The sequence below is a fragment of the Echeneis naucrates genome, chromosome 17, assembly GCF_900963305.1.
Source record: "Echeneis naucrates chromosome 17, fEcheNa1.1, whole genome shotgun sequence".
NCBI lineage: Eukaryota > Metazoa > Chordata > Actinopteri > Carangiformes > Echeneidae > Echeneis > Echeneis naucrates.
This window is the reverse complement of record NC_042527.1, coordinates 8,760,998-8,783,952: the sequence shown is the minus strand read 5'-3', so window position 1 is coordinate 8,783,952 and position 22,955 is coordinate 8,760,998. Positions and strand designations below refer to the sequence as shown.

The window sequence follows — 22,955 nt, the reverse complement described above, 5'->3', positions numbered from 1 at the left end:
TTGCTGACAAAGAAATGAAACAAAAAGGATAAAAGCTGAGTAATAGTTTAAATCTGTCCCCTTTGACTTTCTCAAGCATCAAGCTACACATAAGCACTAAACTTCAGACTAAAAAAAGTCTACTGCTCCATTGTTTCTGACAGATAATACAGAAATAATAAATAAACTGTACATGAAGGTCTGTGAGGAAAATGTACAAAATCAAACAATTAGTGACATGCAGAGAGACAGACTAAATCTTGCATGTTGTGCTGGTTAAGCTGTTGTTAAATAGTCCTTAGTGTTGAAGGCATCCTTGAGTGATGGTCTGTTTGTTGCTGTTTATGGCTACAGAAAGGATTGCACATTTTACTCCAGCATGTCAGTGAGCATATCTATGACCAGAAAAAAAATATCCCAAGTTTGAAAATAAGGCGTCCAAAAAAAAAAAAAAAAAACAACCCAAAAAAACGTTCAGCTCATTCACACATTAATCAAAACACGAGTTACTCTGTTTGACGGTATAAAATAAAATAAGTTTTACCACAGGCTATTTTTGTAAGTATTTTACATACTCTTTGTATTCTTAGAATCCTGCAACCACTGTCATGCATTTCAACAAAATAATTTTTTTGGACAGTCAATTATAAAAGAACAAAAAACAACTTCAGTTCCTCCGACATCCAACCTTTAAGAGCTGTAGTGGTCCAGCCCGTGCAATTCAACTTAACAGCCAGGCCATTTGCCAACAGAAAAACAGTGAAACAGTCACATTATACATGTTCAACCGTACTGGAAGTGCAGAACTGTAAAAGTACCATAGAAAGTGCTTTGGTTTTTTTTTTTTTTCTTAGCAAATACATCAAAAAGAGTCAACCCATTCATTCAGACGCACAAAAAATACTTCACTGTTTTAAGACAATATCAGTTTCAGTTACTGTTTCAACAGGAGTTAGAAAAAAGGGATCAGAGACACCAGGGTTAGACTGGCACACGGGGTGCTACAATCAACCAACTTTATCAGTCACTGATGGAAAGTAGCCAGTGGCAAAATGGAAATTACAGTACGGGTTGTGTCATGCTTGCTTGGCACTTGTTATATCATTGACTATGTCCCTGTGAAGAGCGAAATATTGATCAATGACAGGAAAAAGATGAAAAAAAAAAAAATCTGGCACAGGAAAGTTTCTCTTGGTAACCTCCTTGGTTTTTACAGTTACAGTGATGTATACATCCTCGTTTTCAACCCTCCTAATACACTGCTTTCATCAGTCTGTATGGAAAAATAAGAATCTGTATTTCACTGGCTGGATGTTGTGTTTGACACATTGTGTAGTGACAATAATGGATTCTGGTGGATGCTATTTTTTGCATGATGTTGTGCTGGTTGCTTTACAGTCAATGACTGTTTCTCAGTCAACAGTCTCCAAAGTGTTCATGTTTCCGCTCAAGCCCTTGAAAACCACACTGAGGGCTAGCAATGAACAAAACTGTAAAGTGCTCAACTTAAAGGCAAACTGATAAATAGGGTGCCAAATATTAAGAATGCAAACAAACATTACGGACTTGAAAAAAATAAAAATGAAAATAATAACAAGAGCAACAAAACTGAAATGTAACTGATATTTTGGGTATTCCTACAGTTAAATACGTTTTGAATGTATTTTCCACAATCCTATGCAAAACCATGCAAATCATTTGCTTCCAATGCCAGTTCAGTTCCACATGTCGACACAGGGAGGCACTATGTGCACAGCCCACCTTGCTTTAGGTGTAACTTTATGTTAGTACAACCCAACAGTGGCCCTGGCTCAGTTTTGTTGCTGAAAATATAATAGTTTAGGATTATAAAAAAGGAATAAGTAAGCCTAAAACATGTTAAATTCTCCCATTCATTGAAACCATATTCCTGTTCCAACACAGCGACCTGCTGAACACAGTTGCTCCAACTGTGCAGCACGAGCTGAAAAGAGAGCTACATATGCAACAATAATGATAGAGCCACTCCAAATGTCTGCAGCATTTGAAGTGTTCTGCATAAAATCATGCACAGCTCCTTTCTGGCATTACTTTGTTTCAACAGTTTGGCTTCCGAGTTTTTACAAATCGTCATCTACTGTATTCCATCCCGTGTGGGACTAAATAAAGGACAAGAAAATAAACAAACAAACAAAAAACTAAAAAGGCAGGCAAAACAGCATTGTCCCTGTAAATGGCAAGTTTGGCAAGATGTCTTACAAGACTTTGTCATGTTTTCACAGACATTCATTGCTTCCTCACTTTCTACACAAATACTCCAAAAGAGGAACAGTTCCATCATTAGTTGTAGTAGACCTTGGGTTGGCTGGTAGAAAGGGAAGTTTTTAAAATATAGACATCTCATTTTCGCTGTACAGTTTCACCCACAGAAAGTCTGACTGAAAGACACAGATCACAAAGGGCCAGTCAGAAACTTGGTTTCCTGTCCTCTCTCAGTCTATCTGTCTCTCTCCAGTGCAAGTGACTGCTGTGTAAAACTGCAGACTTTCCTAAAAACCCCCAAACCCACCTGCACCCCCATACTCTGCACCCTGAGGCCTGCTGTCACCCTGTCCATGGAAATCAGAGGTGGTGGTGTTTAGTTAGAGTGGGAGAAGGGGAGTGGCAGAGGATGAGGCACAAAAATCAAGAAAATAAACAAAAAAAGGCAAAACAGAAAAACTATTTTTGACTGGTGCTATGTGCCAAGCCTGAAGCGTGGTATCCCAGAGATGCCTTCCTGGTCTGTTTCTCTTTCTTCTGCCATCTCTTTATCAGAGTCTAAAGAAAACGTCCTGCCTGAATCAGTAGTGAGCATTTTGGGGAGCCGCTGAATCTTTGCAGACACTGCATCAAATTTACTACCCGAATCAGTTCTGGAGAGCTCAGATGCCCCCCTGGCACTGTAGCCCTCCTCTTCCTCAAGTGGACTCTCCGTATCAGACTCTCCTTCCTCTTCCAACGTCAACTCAAACTGGAATTTGTCAGCGGAGGTGGAGCCACTGCCCCCTCCAAGTGCTGAAGCTTCCCCTGCATGGGCTCCTTCCTCCCTACCCTCTGGGTTGGGTGAAGGGCTGTGGGGGATCATGCTCTGGTACCACTCTCTGTTATCCTCTAGTGTGTCCAGGATCTCCTGAGCATCTGGGTGCACCAGGTCAGCCCACGTCTCCCATAGAGGATGAACAATGTAGTCAATGAAACCCACCTACAAGAGAGAAAAAAGATGTGGAATATATGTATGTTCAGTTTTTCTCTTTGTCTTTAACTTCATTATTTAGTTTCCTTCTATTTAAATGATTTACAATCGCTTTCTCTGCTGTACCTGGTTCTTCTCTATGGAGGCATTGTGTTTGTCACACATGGGGCTGATCTCCATGCCTTTATCTCTCTCCCTGTCCCCCTGTGTGAAAAACTCCACCATGATGCGATCTGTCCAGTGTCGGTACAACTCCAGAGGCTTGGTGGGGTTACTCAGGTCTGCACAGTGCACCATGTTCTGAAGAACCTGTGGTGACAAATGTGTTAGTGTCTAACTAAGAAATGCTTTTACAGCTGATCAGAATCTCATTTATTAATTTATGCATCCATTCATCCATCTTCTACCACTTGTCTGTTTCTGGGTTATGAGGGGTGCTGGAGCCAATCCCAGGTCACTCTGGGTGAGGGCGGGGTCACCCTGGACAGGCCAACAGTCCATCACAGGGCCAACACACAGAGACAGACAGAGACCAACAACCACTCACACTCACACTCAGACCTATGGACCATTTAGTGTCACCAGTTAACCCAAACATGATGTTTTTGGATGGTGGGAGGAAACCCAGGCAGGCACGGTGAGAACGTACAAACTCCACACAGAACTGAACCCACAAACTTCTTGCTGTGAGGCAACAGGGCTAACCACTATGCCACCTTGCTGTCTTAATTTATGCTTCTCATTTCATTTCTCTTGGTCTGAATCGTGGGATGGTTCTCACCTGTATGCGGTCTGAATAGTTATCCAAGAGCAGGACTCCTAGGCTGGTGACTTTCTTAGTCTCCACCATGGTTTTCAGGTCTGCTAATAGGTTCATGTGTTTAGACATATCTGTGGCCAACACCTACAAAGACATAGAAATAATTTACTGTTTAAAATAGGGGAAAATTATCTTTTTTTTGTTGAAGCAGTGCTGTGTCTACTGTCTCATGAATTCTGCTATACTTGTCTTACCATGTCGATGACCATTTTGCGCAAGGACTGCCTTTGTTTTTTGCTGAGGTTCTGAAAGATGTCACAGTTGTCCTCCTGCAGAAGCTTAAAGCCTACAGCCAGGTGGTGATTCTCCAGCACCGAAGAATCGTTGTACATCAGGGCCAGCTCAGAGTCTGAGGGTGAAAAGGAAAAACAAAGCTTACCTAGGGGAAAGCAAAATAGCCAACTGTCAGATTACACATAGATACATGTTTAGAGCTGCCTTATCCTTGTGTTGAATACACTCAGCACCTGCACACACACACATCAGGTCCCAGCAGAACCTCGCAAACTCACTGGTGTTGATGAGAAACTGATTGGAAACTCCAGGGTGATCAACGTCATGGATGGCACTGGCAAACAGAGCAGCAAGGATCTCCAGATCAGTAAATACAGCCTTGGTAAAAAAAAACAGAAGAAGGAAAAGGAGGAGTCAATACATGTGTGGTGCAAGGAAAGCTTTTTTCTGCTCTTTCTGTTGGATGAACTACCTCCAGAGCAGGCGTGGACAATAAGACGTGTGTGGACTGGACCACATCGGCAGCATGGATGTTGTTGTGGTAAGCCACATCAGCATGGTAATGATCCTCCAAAGTCATCATGAAAGTAATAAAAGTGTCTGCAGGAATCTTAAAAGACTTGAGCAACTCACGCTCCTACAGTGATGGGACAGAGATCACAGTCAGAGGTCAGGTGAAAGATCAATCATTTATCGAAATGCCTCTGTTGCATCATTATTTCATTCATTCATTTACTCTCATATTGATTTATTTACCTAAGCAAGTGTGAGTTGGTGCAGAAAACGGACCATAGGATTTTGAGATGTATTACCTGGAAGATGGTGTACATGGTCACCGTCAGTGGGCGGCTGCCAGAATACTCAGAAACCTTAAAGATATCAATGCCCCATCTGTTTATGTCCTCCAACTCCTGCAATGAACAACGCATATCATTATATTATATCATAACAGCATACAGTACAGGTGAGAACAATCTGTTGCATTGATGTGGTGTTGAACTCATCCTGGTACCTTTGCTAGGAGCCCTTCCTGGCTGACGCTGACCCCAAAGCGAGGGATGGTGGAGGGGGCAAGGGTGGGGCTATGGGTGGCTTTCTTCACACCACTGATCTGGGACATGGGACGCTTCTTCTTGTCCTTTTCCTTAGTGGGAGGAGACATGATGTCCATGTCATGTTGCTTCTCTGTCAAATGGAAACAATTAAACTAGTTACAGATAAAAAGCTGCATAAGGCGTTGCATCATATTTTCAGCAGTTTTTTACTGTATATGTTCATGTACAAGCAATGTTTTACCAAGGAAGGTACTTGAGATGAACTCAGACACCTGGTTCCCTGAACGACTAGTTTCTGACAGCTGGGTGAGCTCTCGGTTCAGCATCCTCTTGAACTGGGGACATAAACACACACACACACACATGAACACACAAACACATGCCCATACACACAAAAGCATCCATGGGCCTCACCAAATACGCTGAAAATTGAAGTTAATAGATCTCAGAGAGTTTCTTTTTCTTTGGCAAAAGTGTCTTGCAGTTTCTCGTCACCTGAGAGTCATTTAAACTCAGACAACCATCAGCTCTGGAGAGCAAACACACTGATGGACTAATGTGCCCAGTATGGCTCTATGAAGAAGTGCTGCAACTGCTAGTGTCACACAGGAGCTGATGAGTGGACAGGGAAAAGATCCACTTGACTTTCCTCACAAGTAGGTTACACGTCAACTATCCCCTGATTTAAAAGGAGCCTCAGAACATCTGATCCACAAGTTGTTCACTTGTACAGTCTCATCACAAAAGGAGCAACATGTGAGCCTGCAGCCTCACCACCACCATCCCCTCCCCCACCAGCTCATCCCTCTCCTCTCCTTACCTGAAAGAACATCCACGACACAGAGATGAAATAGCTCAATTCTGGCATTTCAGCACCAAATCAAGCAGGGGAGCAAAAAATAAAAGTAAGGAAGCGAGCCAGACTTTTCTTGTTCTGTGACGCTGTCTGCTGGAGGGAGATGCAGCAGGGACAGTTTGTACCCATGCACTGTGCTTGCATGAGCAAAAATCCAACACAGGCAGCAAGTCTACTCAGTGTGTGGATGGATGGAAGAGGAGGGTGTCCAGCAGGTCCATGGAAGAACTGGACAGGGGAAGCATAGCTGTGGAAGGCTGCAGGAAGGCTGCGGGATGTGAGGATGCAAGGCAAAGCAGCCACACTCCCTCACTCCCCCCTGACTCTCCCTCATTCACTCAGTGACTGCCTGCTCCTGTGTGTGTAAACACAGGGAGAACGAGGTACTCTAAACCCCGCCCCCCTCCGCGCCGGGCCTAAAAATAGCAGCCAATCCAGTGCCTGCTGCAGCAGAGGCCGGCAGAGATGGAGGCTCCTCATTGGTAGCTGGATGTACAAAGTGGGTGGGGCCGAGCATGTTGGAGGCAGAGGTTGTGTGAGGCACCATGTGCACCAAGTTTGAACAAGATATGAGGGAAAAAAAGCTCTGAATGGATGGGTCGGGGGCTTTCATTCATGTTTCCAAAAATAAAAACAGAACAGTCTGTACGCTAGAGATGTAGCTGTGTTGACCATTATCAGGACTGTGGGACAGAAATATGCTCAAAGTTTACTTACTGTAATATAAAAACAATATGTTAATGTGTGGAAACAAGAAAAAAAAATAGACTGAAGTGGCACATTACAGTCTATTTATTTTTAAACTTCCAAAGTTTGTTGAATTTCCCTCAGGATAATAAAGTATCTATCTCTATAGCTGTCTTTGCTTGACCCATCATTTCACTTTACCAGTTTATATAGTTGAAACCAGAGATTAATCAGTAATGCAGAGGCAATGTTTGCCCCAGCCGCCAATATATATCCCTTTGTTCCCAAGTGCCAGCGTAGATAATTCTTCCCCTCTGACTCAAGCCTCTCATTGACTGATCTGCAGCAATAAGGGGGGTTGGGTGTGGTGGTGATGTGTGTATGTGTGGATGGCGAGGGTCTTGCCGCACACAAAATTGCTGCCGCCACGTGACAGTGTGGCATGTGTAATAGTATATATACACATCAAAGCGGACAATGTACACGTATGTGACGTGAGGAAGAGTCTGTGTGTGTTAGTATAGGGAGCACGTGTGTGTTGTGTGGGTGGGCTAATCAGGGAATCACATGAGCACCGGGTGCTCATCTGAAAAAGGAGGAGAGGAGAAGGATACATGGAGTAAGGATGGATGGGGTGGGGGATTGCCGTTTCATCTTCAGCTTCCAATACCTCATTCACATTTTTCTGCACGAGCGGGGGGAGGGGTTTCTGTAGGTCTAGCTTCTATATGGATGGCTTAAGGTATCCCGCTCATTCATGGAATAAGCCTCTCTTCCATCTGCTCACAGCAGTCTATTCATAGTTTAAAGATGGATTTTCTGTATTTGTGAGCTTTGGGATTTGTTTAGGGATTGGTGAAAGTGAACTGCACTTACGAAATACTACACATGATTCCCAGGCTTAGTGTCATACTGGGAGACCATTCTAATTTGGGCAGAAAACTTTGTGCTGCCACAGAGTGACATCTTTTGATGAAAAACTGCTGAAAATGTTATTTGTTATTTATTATTTGTTCTAATAAATACTGCGATATATTTCAAAAAGGGAAAACTCACCTCAATTAAATGACTTCAACAGAAGCAACGGTTGCGAAAACAAGAACAGCTAACCTACTAATACGTTTTTTCCTGCATCAGGTTTAACCACAGCGAGTTCAGGCTCATCTGCTGTTCCATGTTGACCAATGCTGAATCTGACTATCTTAAAAATGGCACCAAGATGCACATGACTACTACTAACCCTCCTTCAGGGGGTGGTCACATTGTACAGTGCAGATTAGAGGGAGTGCACTATCACCTTGGACTGAACTGATTTTGATGGGCGTGTGTGGGCTGTCTGTGTCCTGCCTCAGTGTGTGTCTGTGTTGTAGTGTTACGTACTATGTTATCGTACCTTGTTTGAAGCCATCTCACTGACAGAGTGCCGAGTTTTCAGCGTCTCCAATTGTTCCAGACACCAGTCGAGCTCATCTAGAGTCTCTATGGCCAGCTGCTGGTGAGGCTCCTCTGTGCCAGAGAAACACATGACAGCATTATGGGATGGGTTCTGCTGTTAGACAGCATTCACATACTGAACTTTAAAATGAGATAACTGGAACTCAAATCAGCCTGTGAAGCCAGTGTTTATTTTAGATCTGTTTATAAATATATAACTAAGGGATACAATAATATAACATAAAGTAAGTACAATCACTCTGAGTACTGTGTGTTATTAAAGGTTTAGGTAATTTACATGACTATATATATTTTTTATATAATACTTAAGACATTGTTGGCAGATATTTAAATAAATTATGGAGAAATACTTTCCTCCTTCTCACTTTAACTCTTGTGACATGTCACAACAAACCCCACAAAGTTAATCATGAAATATCCTTTTTTGTGTTTCTAAACAATGCTGACTATCAGATATATATCAGTGAATAACCGATCCTTAATACCGGCACCAACCTGCGAGGCTGGTTTTGCACATGGATGGCGGGTTGCTGCCTGAGGATCGCGTCCTGCAGACAGAAATCATCCACAGTAAACAATTCAAAATGTTATATATAATCATACAGGTGTGATGGTGAGATGAGTTTAGTCAAGATGCAAAGATCACTGTCTGAAAACCCACTTGCTGGCTGTTCGATCTTGCTGGCCAGTTATGATGGCAAAATTACTTCGAACTGTCCTCAGACTGGCGAGGACCTAAAAACACAGGAGAGTGAATGTGTGAGTGGATTAAACATGATGTATAAATAACTTATAAAGTAAAGAAAATAGAAATGCCACTTCTGTGGTGGCTTTAAACATGCACATGCTGTCACTTAACTCATTTAGAGTGACATACAGTGCTTCTCAAAATGAATCACAGAAGACAACTTTTTGAAACTAGACACTGAGGTTTTCATCCTTGAAACTACACGCACTACACAGAGGCATCCCCTCTTGCTCTCTGATGTTTTGATGACATCAGGGCTGCTTCTCTATGTCACGTCTGTCGCTCCATCTACAGCCAAACACTGACTCGGCAAGCTCAAGAAGTATCTGGTGTCCAGACTTGAACCATGTACAAGCCTTATCACCCAGCATGCAAATGTAAACAACATGACCCAGCAGTATTGGATTTACTGCTTCTTTCTTGGTGTAAAGTGAGCACAAGTATGACGCACATACAACAGAAGAGCCAGGCAATAACAGGGGGCGACTGATCTTGTTGTAAGGCTAACATAATGCTGAGGGGATGTTCTGAATGAGCGGGAAGGCCCACTTTTGTACCATCCACAATTAATCATTCACAAAAAAAACTTGCTATCTCTCACTTCCAAGTGAAAATGACTTGGTTTTTGAGTATTTGGCAGATTTTCTGATAGCATACGAAGGAGTATACTTTCCAAGGGATAAATAGAAAGATTTTATGGAACTCACCTGCGCAAATGGTGTAACAATCATGTCCTCTGTGTGTCTGCAATACAGAACCGGACACACAGGAGGAAAAGGGGTCAAACAAAGACATTAAACACTGACTAGACTGCTAAAAAAAATGCACCTATGTTAAATAAAAAGCCTGAACTTAACTTTGTATAACTGAAAGAAATAAAAAGAATGTGTCACTTTAAAAACCCGAGGCAGTCTGTGCAACCAGGCAACCGAAGGACCTAATTACTTATTATATTTGTCTATGAAAGGCTCTCATTCAATACTTACGTCATCATTACATGTCATGCACTGTGTACAAAAAAGTTGGTGAGGAAACAGACTAAAATAGGTAGAAGGGTGGGTGATGTAGGTATAAGCTGGTAAATACTGACACGTAAATAAAACCACAGAGTGTTATCATACTTGGCTGATTTTAATTAAGCAACACATGCAAAAACAAACCAAACAGACTGGGTGTTCTGGAGAAAGGGGGATCTAACAAGGGTCACAGGTGAGGTGTTTGATATTTAGTCATGTTTGTCAGGGGGGAGGTGGGAAATGGCCATGAAACCATCAAGAGGGAATAGAGGAGATGGCGTCAAGGGGACAGAGTCAGTGTTTTCATCAAATTTTTCTTTTATCATGTTCTTCTCACCGAGATGACAACCAGTTGACCTCCCAATGCTTCAAGCTTTCCTCCCTTTGAAAACAGATAGGTAAGAGTCGATGAGGACACCTGTGACTGCTTACTTTACAAAGCCAAAGGTGTTTGGGGGGATCGGGAGGTCTTGTTTGAAGACATTATTGAACAAAAACAGTAAAAAAAAATGAAACAACAAATTTGAAATGCAGACCCATCTTTCCAATGGTTTGCAATCCCAATGAAGGAGATTTGGCATGCAAACATTTTATGATGGAAAAACAGCAGCTTGTTGTTTCTTTCAGGACTGTAAATCTGAATTTGAATATTTTAGACACATGCAATGTGCAGCATGTTACAATACTGGCTTTAAGCAAGTGAAACTTAAATACTGGAAAAACAAATGCATCAAAATTAGCAGAAAGTTGACCCTTCTGAGCAGCCCTGTCATTCCCTCAAATTTGCAAATGAAGTTGTGACCACAACTGTTTTCTGCAGCTTGCAAATGCGCCAAACCTTAAATCTGTGCACGGCACGAACAGACAAGACAGACAGAGTACAAATTACAAACAAGTACAAATTAAGTCCAAAGTCAATACATAAACAGACATTTTTTTTTTTTTTTTGTTAAAGGGTAGTTCAGAGACGACAACAAGCGTAATATTAAACTGGTCTCCCAGGGTTAGGAAAGAGACCTCTGAGCTTACGTTTGTGACTAGAACTGTACACTGTAGACTATAACTAACTAGATTCAGGAGTGGATGTATACAGTAAATCTCTTTGCACACTCCATGAGACAGTGATACTATGTAAACTTTGCATGAGTGAGGTTATATTAGATTACTGTTTAAGTGGTCATTTTAAGGCAACAAAGTCTCCAACTATTTGTTGAAATAAACTGATTTTGTGTGGCTCAAGAGAGGAAATAGATGGTTCTGATCACAGTCTGTAATAAACACTGCCGAACACTGCCGAACACCCAACAACCATAGGCCATGATATAATGTGCATTACACTGTCTTCTGTTGTGAACAGAAGACAGTATCAACACGGGCTACTGAGTTGGAAATGAACTTACAGGTCACTGGCAGTGGAGGAGTTTCTGGAAGGACCTTTGGGTGAAAGGTCAAAGTCTGAGTCCGAGCGGTAGAGGAAGGATTCCCTCCGCTGGCTGTGGGGAAAGTTGGCCTGTATGACCATACCAGAGCCCGGGCTGGCCTGGGGGTCCAGGGGACTGCGGCCCACCGATAATCCATTCTCCACATCAAAACTATGGGGAAAGTGAGAAGGGGCGAGAATTTATTAAGGTTAGATGACCAATTTTACACATAAAATAAACATGCAGATTTATGTCACAGCGAGGAAAGGAAATTAAAGAAGCATGAATCCATTCATCCATTCAATACTGCAAACATATTGTTGTTTTTGAATCCTGTGAAGATATCTCTACTAGCTTGACCATAGATCCTGCAAACTTTCCATGCAGACCATTGATGAACAATATCAACAGCTTGCTAATTGCTTCTACACATAGCAAAACAAACCAGTCAACTAAAATTCATCAGCAACATCCAGAAAAACAGCCACCAGCAGTGTTATTAGAGAAATGTTGACTGACTAGTCATTACAGCTTGAGCTGCTACTATGATGTCCTGTGGAGTACAATCCCACTCTCTACTATGTTTAAAAAACTCTTGCTGCTCTAGTAACAATGAAAGGGAGAAAGGAAATATACAGCACAATACTCCACATCTAAAAATATCACAAGCTTTCATCGCTGGGTAACAACTTTCTGCCATTTTCATCTCTTGAACAGGAAATTGCGTAAATTAGAAGGAAGCATAACTACTATAAACCAGTAAAGAAAACAATAAGAGCACAGTTTGACTAATTTTGAGAGGGTGACAAAAAGTATATGACATGTATGATATGCTTGAATGGAGTTATCCATTCTGATTTGATGTATCTGACAAAGTACCCTAAAATTAGAACTGTATTTAAATTTGTTCAACAATGGGTGATAAGGAAAAACCAAAATTAGACTGAAACCACAATGAAAGGGTGTTGAGACCCACAGACAGTGAATAGCCTCTAGTTCTGATGGAGGAATGGCTGACTTCCAGTTATATCTGGACTCATCATTACCAACATAACATACTCGAAATAAACAGTGAAAAAAACTGTTATTGTGCACCTCATTAAAGGTGTAAAGCCAATGTGATGCAGGTGAAGTGTGAATATCCAGGGGAGGTCTGTGTGTGTGTGTGTGTGTGGGGTGAAGGAATGGGCAAACAGTGTGTATAAAATTAGCACCAGCGTAATGACGTAGGGTCATGTGAGAGTGAGTCTAAAAATAGCCAGTGTTCAGGTGAGGGGGAGTTCCTCCAAATCAAACACAGTCCGACTGTGGAGAAAAACACCATATAAAGGCACAGAGCTGCCCTTCTTCACATTCTGCGCACGTTTCTGCCTTGATCCACATCTCTATTTTCCCACAGCCCCTCTGCTGACATGCAAACCCGGAGAGACTCTGTCAGCCTGCAGCTCCGTTTGGCAACACATCTTCCTTTCTAAACAGTCTGAGGAACTCCAGAGTCGATATTCATGTTTTGGCAAAACTACCATGAGCAGAACGTGGAGGATTTTGGATGGGCAGATGTGAGGACTTGTCATTTGATATTTTTCAAATAAACACAGCAGGGAAAAAAATAAAAATATCTGAAACCCAAGACAAACAAAAACTGGAGTTTTCTGTGCAGAAGTGGTAGTTAGAGATGTCTGTTCATGATAAGTGTGGGAAGTAATAAAACACAATACCAAAACATCATTACTGTCACAGACACATGACAAATTTCAGGCCAGAGTCCTGCATAACAGTTCTAAATGCGCCATAATAATTGGAATTCATCCTCTGAGGAGCATGAGTGTCAGAACAAAGTATTATGCAGGTCCATCTATTAGAGCTGGATTGATCAGTCACTGTGAAAATGATTTTTATTCAGGTCCTCACAGTTGAAACAGCATACACAAATCCCATTCATTGCTCGCTCCTGCTACTCTCCCAGGATGCTGCAGGAGAGCTACACATTGGTGTGTTCCTGACTATTACGTAACATCAGCCAAACAGAAGCCCCCATCCCTCCATTCATGTGACAGATGCAGACATACTGACTGCACTATGCATAGCCAAGGAGAGGAGTCACTGGAAGGACGTGGGGACATCATCGAGTTGAGCGGGGTAAGAGAGAGCAAGGCTGAGGTAAAATTGGCCAAAGGCAAAGTGGGTGTAAATCCAGTTTTCACAAAAAGAGAGTACAGCCTGTTCTGAGGACTCTGAGGTCTGAACTGCACTGCTTACAGGACAGCTGGAGCAGTCAGGGTGTGTGCAGCAACTGTACCAACGTGCATCTGACCACGAGTGTGTGGTTTGGATAGATCAGTTCTGATACTGACAACTGAAATGATACCTTTTTGTACAGTCACCCAGTGCACCTATAATGTGCATTTTGAAATGTAAGCACAAGCAACTTCCCAGCACAGCCACTATCAGAAAACCTGGCTTGATACCTCACCCTCTCCTATTTGTTTTCTCCATCAATCTCGAGCTGTCTTCCTAATGATGCAGCACCCCCGGCTGTTTCTGTGTGCTCTGACCATAAGCCCATTTCTATTTTTGATCCTGCACCACGTTTCTGTCTCTGTCTTCTGTGCAGCTAAATTTAGCCTTGCTGTGCATGGGGAATAGGCAGAGAAAGACCGTGATGTAGCTAAAAATAGCATTTCAGGTAGAATAGAGAATGCCCTCCCTCCCCTGTCTACTCCCTACTCCTGCATCGCTGAGCAGTAGATTCCTCCCTTCACTCATGAATATTTATGCAGAAGTTTCTATTTGAAGGTGATGCAGAGCTAAAATTAGAGCAGAGATGAAAATATCTCCCACATCTTTGCCTTGCTGTTAGTTCACATCCAGTTTCTTCCTCCTTCTCTCTCACTCAGCTGAGCTCAGCGCAAGGAAGCAAACATAGACTCCTGACTTATGACACTGTAGTATTTATCTTTTACACTCTCAGACACAATCATGTTTTTTTGCAACAATGTCTGCCTCATGGGATTCCCCTTGGTAAAATGGCAAGGTTTTTCCTCAGGTTTATATCAATTAAATGTCATGAATAATAATCACAGTTGCATGAATATCAGGAGTAGTTGTTGCAAAGACTATAACTGATGGGGATCCAAAGAAACAATAAACTGAAACAATACTGTAATTCTACAACACATATTGTCATTGTGAAAAGGAGTTTCTCCTTAGCTTGTGTCTGTGACGTGTTGATTCACTTATGAGCCTGTTTTTTGTTGTTGGTGGTGTCATGCATCAGATATGTATTATATGTGTAACAGATGTATGTTTCCTGCTTTTGTGAGCTTGCTGCATTTTAGAAAATGTGAATGTGTCTGTCTAATAAATTACATGTAATTACATGTAAATTGAATCTTAAACTTTGATAATTACATATTTATTCAAATACTATGAACCTAGGAGAAGACATGCTTTAATTTTAGGCTGATAAATTGTAGCAGATAGTAGCAATAGGTTTTTAACACAGCAGATGATGATGATGAGTGAAGGTGGTGAAACGTGAGACCAAAGTCTCATTGTTTTTTTGAACTCCTCTATTGTCTCCAAGCATAGAATTCAGCAAATGTATAGTAAATATGTCAACTGAGGCATTTTGTGTTTTTAAAGGGTCAAAGGCCAGTGTTCAGGCTTAGCGTGCACTTCGTCCGGACAGGAAGCTCCCACAGAAGCTCTGTGGCTGTTTGGACGGTCAGTCTTCAAAAGCGCCTCCATTGTCTTTGTTTCTTTCACATGCCACCCAGTCTCACCCTCCCACGCACCTTTTCTCTCCTTCCCTCACACCCTTTTATTTTCCTTCTTGTCTCAGACTCAGCCAGTGACAAAAACAAAAAGAGTAAACTGCCTTTTCTTTTTAAAATGATGCTGTTTAGTTGGAGGGCACTGTTTAATAATGTACCAGATAAAATTATTGGTGAGTGAGGGCTGATGTGTTGAAGTAAGTGATCTCTGGAGAACTAGGATAAATCTGTTCAGTTACACTGATGAGAGGGCCCTCTACTGGGCTTTGGTGGGGTAGCAAGAGCTGGGCATCAACACCATAATCAAAATATCCCAAAGCTGATTGATTATATGGGGGAAAAGTAATATTGAGTCTACTTTTTTGTCTTCAGTAAAGTAAACTGCTTTTATTCTATGTTGGCTCTTTGGCTCTCCAAAAAAAAAAACCTTAACCCCAAATTTATTTACAATATTATATAAAGTTTACTAAAGAAACACAGAAATCAATCAAAAATATTTGTAGATTTGCTGCCTGTTTTGTTAAAATAGCTTAATTAAGGTTAACAACCTTCAGTAGAGTAGCAGAAGATCAGTTAAAAACTGAAGATATTAAACATAGTGGATATAAAATGATTTTGTGTGTTAGTTTATTCAACTTTTTCATGTTTCCCATGCTATTCCTCTGTTTCAAAGTCAAAGCAAGGGTGGTAGTGCGATAGCTACCTGGGTAGGGCACATATTTTAAAAATACAAAAGGTTTTTATTATAATGAGGGGCAGCACGGCGGCATACTGGTTACTGCCGAATCTGTGACAAGTCGCAGATGTGGATCCTGGGCCTGGGACCTTTCTGTGTTGAGTTTGTCTGTCCTCCCCTTTTTTTCATCCCACCATCCAAAGACATGCATGTTTATGTTCATTGGTGACTCTAACTTGTCCATAGGTCTGAGTGTGAATGAATGAATGAATGTTTAGAAGAGTGTGAGGACTCACTGCTCAGAAAATATAGCACTAAGGTGTCCTGGAGTCACAAAGCCTTGATCAGGAGGATTCCTGATGAACCTCTGTGATCTGTTTCTGTGCCATGACACACCACAAGGAACTATGTGCTTTAAAGCAAAGACAGCTCAGACCCAGCTTGCCCCATAAAATCAAAGTCTCGGATACGACAGTTTATACAATGCATGCATGCATCCCCCTCATATGGCAGTCTAACAAATCATGCAGTAAATAAAACCGCACAATGTGTTCATTAGTCTGAGCTGTTACTAACTTGTCTGAGTATAACAGCTGCTGATACTTATCATTTGACTATGTGCACATTAACCCAGTTTTGTTTTAAATGTGATATCTTTGTTTAAACATGCGCATATGAAGAAAGAGCACTCTACAAAAGAAAGTAAACTATTTGGTTGGAGTTGGGGTTTGATTGTGTTACATCTTCATCTTCTACTGCCTATTCATTTCTGGGTCCCATGGGGTGCTGGAGCCAATCGGAGCTGAGTGGGTGAGGGCGGGGTCACCCTGGACAGGTCGCCAGTCCTTCACAGGACCAACACACAGAGACAGACAGAGACCAACAACCACTCACACTCAGACCTACGGACAATTTAGAGTCACCAGTTAACCAAAACATGATGTCTTTGGATGGTGGGAGGAAACCGGAATTGATTGTGTTACATTGAAAACTAAATTGAGTCTGCTACCTCTTCAGAATGTGATTAAATAGAGCAATCCTAATTTGGCTTTTTGGATTTGCACACTAGGCTCCATTCTTACCACACAGATAGAGGCGCACACATACTTACACACACACCTGATTACTTGGTCTGGTCTAAAAACCAAACTGGAACGAAAATTCCTGGGCATCATAAAGCCTTTTACAAAAAAAGAAAGAAAGAAAAGAAAAGCATAAAATAAGAGATGTGTTACAGAGTTTGTTATTTAAGTGGCTGGCTGGTAAGACGTGTGATTGATGGTAACCTGTCAGTGGCCCTGTTACTCGACACCCCGCCTGCGTCACCGCCTGTCACGGCAACGTCAATCCCATCTGGGAAGCATTAAAATACAGGAGCTACGGGGCAGCGCGAGAGAGAGGTAGAGGGAGAGGGGAGATAGGCCTGTAAACCAGGGCAAGCTGTCATCTGAACCTTCATTCATCATTCCCAAGCCTTTGCTGTGACACAGCCAGAGGTAGAATTAGTTACACCAGAGCCGACTTGCAGGACTGCCTCAGCCATTTATTCATGAGATATTTAAAAGAAGGCAGACAGCATTTATTACATGTAACACAGATCTCATCTAGTGACGCTTGAGAGGACTGAATTTCCTTTGATCATTTCTATTTTGTTACTATGAGTCTGTCGCAAGAAATCGGAAGTAGATACAGATTTTCAAAGCAACAGCAACAAAAGCATAAAAACTTTTTTTTGGGTGCTGTGGTTTAAGAATTGTAATGTAGACTGTACAGATCAGCGCAGCAACTGCACATGAAACATCAAAGTAAACCAGGATTAGGGTTGGTTTAATGGGACCACAAAGTTCACACCAGCAGCTGTGAGTCCACACCCTGAAGCTCAACTCACAGAGTAAAGTGAACCGTGGATGAACTGTGGAGGTGGTCAATCTGGCCACATTAGACAACTAACTTTAAGAGGAGCGATTTCAAATTACTGCATAACACAGGAATCCAGGATGAAAGTTGCCTGGTTGTTTTTTTTGTTTTTTTCTGTGGCCCCTCACACAGAGGGAGAACCACCCTGTTTGTTTGTTTTGCCCTTCCTCTCCTTTCCTGTGACATGAAATTATTTGGACATACCACGACCTAACAGAGGTGGTGTGCTCTGCACAGTGTGTCACAAAAGCTCAAACTGTTAGTTTAACTGATTTCAGAACCAGCGAATCTTGCTTAGACTTGAGGATGTAGGAAAAAATAAGATTTGGTCCTGAGCCCCCTCCTGTCTCTGTTACTGGCTAATCCCCCTTGTTAAAAAACATGAAGGAAACATCCACCCACTGCATTAATGCTGCAGCTCTCAAAGTATTTAACAAAGCAACAAAGATTAACAGTTGAGCTGAGCCGCGATTGCATTCGCATTGGCGCCACAAACAATAACCTCTCCTAGATTGTATAATTTCATACCCAAGAAAAATTACAGCTGAATAGAAAGATTATGTAACTGTGATATAAGTGCCCATTGTTCTGGATCATGCAATGACAATGGTTATAAAAGAAAGTGAGACGATGTAGCTGAGACAAGAGAATGACAGGAACACCGAATCACTGACCATTATATGAAGTAAGCCAATAGTCATGAAGCCCTTTCTATTAAGTTGTGTGGAGGCAATGGTGTGAAAAGAGTCTTCTGTCAGCTGTTTGGGGACAGTAAGTGTTTAACTGTTGAGACAAACTTCTAGTTTGTGTGATGAAATCAGTGTAGGTCTTTGCTTTTAAACCAATTCATTCATAAAGATGATTTTGAATGTGTGACAAACATCGGAAAAAATGTGTAGTTTAAAGTTAATGGAGATATTACAAAGCCAACCTGGATGTTATTTTTTATTTTAACCCTTTTGGTTGTTATTTTGTTTTTATTTTTGTTAAGTTTCACCAGTGACACATATACTCACAGAGGCTTGGAAACCATTTAACTGGCCTGTTCAAAAACAGCAGCTGGTCTGTAAATCAAACAAGTGTGTGTGTGTGTGTGTGTGTGTGTGCACGAGTATGTACGTGTTACTGTACTTAGGTTTGTCCACTGTGATTAAGTCAGAGAGGTTTATTTTGCTGGGAACTCAGAACAGCCAAAAGAAAGAGCAGACAGAAAAATAAGCACAAAAGTTGTGTGCATGTGTGTATGTCTGTCTGTGCACAATTACTGTTTTATGGGAAGAGTATTCTCTGTGTCTCTGTATTTTCTCTCTGACAGCTGTAATCACCAGCCCTCTTCATATGGAAAACAGCGCATCGCTGTGACGACACCTGTGCTGGTGGTTTCTGACCTCTGAAGCACTTTACAGCAGTAGGTGGCTGCTGAGGAGAAACTCTGACATTTGATTGGTGTCAGCTGATAAACAGCAGGTTGGTACAGAACCAGGTTCAAGGAGACAAGTCTAGTTTCAGGTGTGCTTTCAAACTCTCACAGGTTGAGAGCAACAGAAAATACTTTCCTACTTTAAACACTCAATATAAGCTTAGATTTTTAGCTTTAGGATTAGTTTGGTTCCAACAAGCTTTCCCAAAATTTCAGTGCAGCTATAATTGTGAAAATTATCCTGCATTTCTTTTGCCTCTTCTATGAAATGAGCCTTGGATAACCGATCCTCCAGTGGAAACGCATTCCTTATTTTCAAATCATGCTGTGTAGTAATTAGCCTCATTGGCAGCAAGACGTAATGATGACAAGTCTTTTATATATCGTACCAACAAGTTGAGACTGAGAGTGAATTCTGGGTCAGTAGTAAACAATAAACTATAGCTTAAATAAGTGTGTCGGTGCTCTGATACCAAGGAGAGCAGAGTGGGGAAGCACCGGCAGGAGTCCTCTTAATAGATCTGAGTGAGATCGTGACAGAACAGATTTCAAATGACTCATAGGAGAGACCTGCAGACACAGACACAGAGACACACGGCTAAGAATTTCTGCCCTCCAGGAATATGTCACAAAGCAGAGAAAACAGAGAAATGAGAGGAGAAGGTGGCTCTGAAGGGGAGAACCAAAAAGTTCAGGACCTGGTCTGCAAATGTCCTAACTGGAGCAGTGTGACGCTTTCAAAGTAAAGGTCCATGAATCAGTAGTTTAGAAGAACATCATACAGGTGGATATGTCATAACAGCATAACATCACCTGATATCTTCTTTATGTGTGGATCTGTTTTTCACAGTTATTTAGCACAACACAACAGTGATAAACCAGCAATGTTAAATCTGTTTCAGGTTTAGCTGAATTGTCAACAACAGCTGGACATTGCTGTGAAAAAGCACTTTAAAATGCTGTATTTCCCATACAAAAGCTTTGAGCCTGCCTTCCATAAATAAAAGGTCAATAGGTCATGGACGTTATGCTGATAACTTCAGGTACTTTAATGTAAGACTTGAGTGGAGATATTTCTCTATCAAAAAATGTAAAAGCTGTTTCTATCTGAGTGAGCCCACAATAATCTCTAAAATGAGTAGATTTTTTTTTTTTTTTTTACCAAATAGATATATAGTACTGAACAAAATCACATATCAAATAAATAATGACATAATTGAGTTTGAGATTAGGAACAACCATTTAGATGTTCAGGCCTGCATCTAACCACCCATGTATTCTTTCTTTAAAAAAAATGTAATCCATAAATGTCATATTGTCAGAGTGTGCCATGAAGGTAAAAGTAGGTTCTTGCTATATGCTTCAGTATTGGGAAAATATATCCTGGTTTTTGAGACTCTGGATGTCAGACACACAGGAATACAAGCCCACAGTTGTTTTGTTATTCTACAAAAATAAAGCACTCTTGTCAACACTGCAAACATTCACCTGACTGAAGGTTACAAATGACCCAGCCCCAAAGACTGTGTTTTGTCTTCCAAGTGTTTATGCATGAATACACAGTTACAAGCCCGACTACGCATCCCACAAGAGCACAGTGTGTGTCTATGTGTGAGGCCTGTAACTCAACACCAGCGGACCTGTTCCTTCTTACTGTGAAACAGATAAATGAAGGTCCGTGAAGCTCCATGTGGGCCAGACCACCATTAGAAGACACTGATGATTTAAGGAATGACTTGGAAACATTTTCAGACACATTCATTACTACAAAATGCCTTTTGGCTGTAACGTCTCCTCTCCTTTGCCAGAATCAGTGAGAGTTATAGTCCACCGAGGGCACAGGATGACTTTATAACTTCAGCAAATTAGGAGATTCATGTAGTGTGGCTGAGAGCTGGGATTTATTTATTGGCCTGCCACATTGACCTCACACAGATATGGTGTGTATCTATCTCGATGACAAGAGTTAATGTATACAAATTTACCAGAAAAAGGCTGCCTGATGGGATTTGGCATCTAAAATATGTGAGTGTATCCAACATTCACACTTGCAGATTTTGATAAATTAGGGACATGAAGATTCCACTCTTCCCCTCCTGTCCTCCCAGGTTATGCTGACAGGAGACAGGATTAGGTGTTTAAGAAATGTACTTCTAAGGCAGAACCTCACTTGGCTCACTCACAAGCAACAAGCCAAACTGTCATCTTTGTAAGACCCTTCATTTATATTAAATTACACTGGGAATGAATCGCGCTCTCTTGCCCCCAGTCATCTAACAAAGTTCCTACTTGTGTCTGCCGACAGAGGTCCATTTAAAATAATCTTAAGCATTTTTACACCCGTTTCTTGGCTCTCACAATCTCCATAAAGCTGTGTGTCATTACCACTTAATTTCATTCTTGGCCCTCTGGAGATAACCCTGAGGGAAATTAGATCAACAGGCTGTGGACACACACCAGACTGTAAATGGTGAAGAGAAGTAACATAAATCAAGCAAGTGGAGCTCATTAACAGGCATTAAATTTTCAACCTAACAGTTCTGAGATCTGTTGTGAAACAACAAACTAAGATTTGAGCTAAATGCAAAAATTGTTTCGATATAGTTCCAAGAAGAACGCTAACATGATGTTTAACAAGTTTACCCATGTTGGTATAGTAACAATACATTTAGTAATTTAGGAATAAAACAGAGTAACTTGGAAATATGACTCATAATATAATTTTGAATTTTTTTCCTTTGAACTGAGGCCAAATTTAAATTTGACACCATGGTTAGACCAAAGTTAATGCAGGGTATATGAGTGTAATAGGTCCCTTAGCTGCCAAGACATTTCCCCCACAAGCTCATCAAGAATGTCACAATGGGGCAAAATTAAAAGTTGGAGGATCCCCACAATTTTGAAGCTTGATCTTTTGGGAGCCATAATTATCGTTATACAGAACAGCATGAAAATCCCTTCAAATTCGCGCAAGATTTGTGTCTGTACCAACCAACCAATCTTACACTGTGCCACACTGCTGAAACCAAAGGCTTTGGCTTTAACGTAGAATGATGTTTTAAAATGTCAATATAAGGTTAATTAAATTGAACTCTAACGACAAACAAAGCAGCGTAACACATCAAAGCCATTAAGCTCCTCCTGTTCCAAGACTTTGAAGGGAATGTTCTCTTTTGGGAAAAGCAGGTGTTCACTTTGCAGCTCAAAGTTGAAAGGAGAAATAACTGCCACCGGGCAAAATAAACCATCACCAATCACCAGAGACCGAAAAGAAAGTAGTATGGTATGCATTAACAGCAGATGCATTCAATACATATCGTACCTGTTGTGCTCACAGACATGTAAAAACATGCATCCCCTTTTCACATACTCATCTAAGGAGAAGGGGCTATTTTTATCTGGCTGTGGTCTTTTGCGGTTGACTGAGATAATTGAGCTTTAAATCAAGCAGCAAAGGCAAACATATGAAACGCTCTGGGTTCAGCGTCTGATGGCAAAAGATGCTGATTTATAGCCTTCCTCACCCTGCAGGTTTAACTTGTCTGCTTTCCTCACGCCTTTGTAAGGATGCAGTCAAGCATGACAATATTTTTTCAATAAAAGTGGAGCTCTATTTGACACGTCTGAGTGCCGACACCAGCGCTCTGGATGTCACTTTGTTACCAGCAGAGATAAGTGGAC

At 41.4% G+C, this 22,955-nt stretch overlaps 1 protein-coding gene across 10 annotated transcripts in view; it reads right to left on the bottom strand.

The window, feature by feature from the left end:
- Positions 1-781: 781 nt before the first annotated feature.
- Positions 782-22,955, bottom strand: part of pde4ca (phosphodiesterase 4C, cAMP-specific a) — a 43,930-nt gene continuing 21,756 nt past the window's right edge. For 3 of the 10 annotated variants that reach the window (XM_029525338.1, XM_029525339.1, XM_029525344.1), the window contains 15 exons: positions 11,465-11,656; positions 10,402-10,446; positions 9,756-9,792; positions 8,962-9,035; positions 8,796-8,848; positions 8,239-8,351; positions 5,544-5,637; positions 5,260-5,432; positions 5,060-5,158; positions 4,720-4,884; positions 4,526-4,625; positions 4,208-4,362; positions 3,975-4,097; positions 3,320-3,502; positions 782-3,202 (listed from right to left, as the gene is read on the bottom strand). In XM_029525338.1, coding sequence (XP_029381198.1) covers positions 2,696-3,202; positions 3,320-3,502; positions 3,975-4,097; positions 4,208-4,362; positions 4,526-4,625; positions 4,720-4,884; positions 5,060-5,158; positions 5,260-5,432; positions 5,544-5,637; positions 8,239-8,351; positions 8,796-8,848; positions 8,962-9,035; positions 9,756-9,792; positions 10,402-10,446; positions 11,465-11,656 — 2,113 coding nt within the window. In that variant the 3' untranslated portion in view covers positions 782-2,695. Of the gene's footprint in view, positions 3,203-3,319; positions 3,503-3,974; positions 4,098-4,207; positions 4,363-4,525; positions 4,626-4,719; positions 4,885-5,059; positions 5,159-5,259; positions 5,433-5,543; positions 5,638-6,122; positions 6,171-8,238; positions 8,392-8,795; positions 8,849-8,957; positions 9,036-9,755; positions 10,910-11,464; positions 11,657-22,955 lie in introns of those variants that run through there. The other 7 variants (XM_029525340.1, XM_029525341.1, XM_029525343.1 and 4 more) reach the window with 6 other exon arrangements.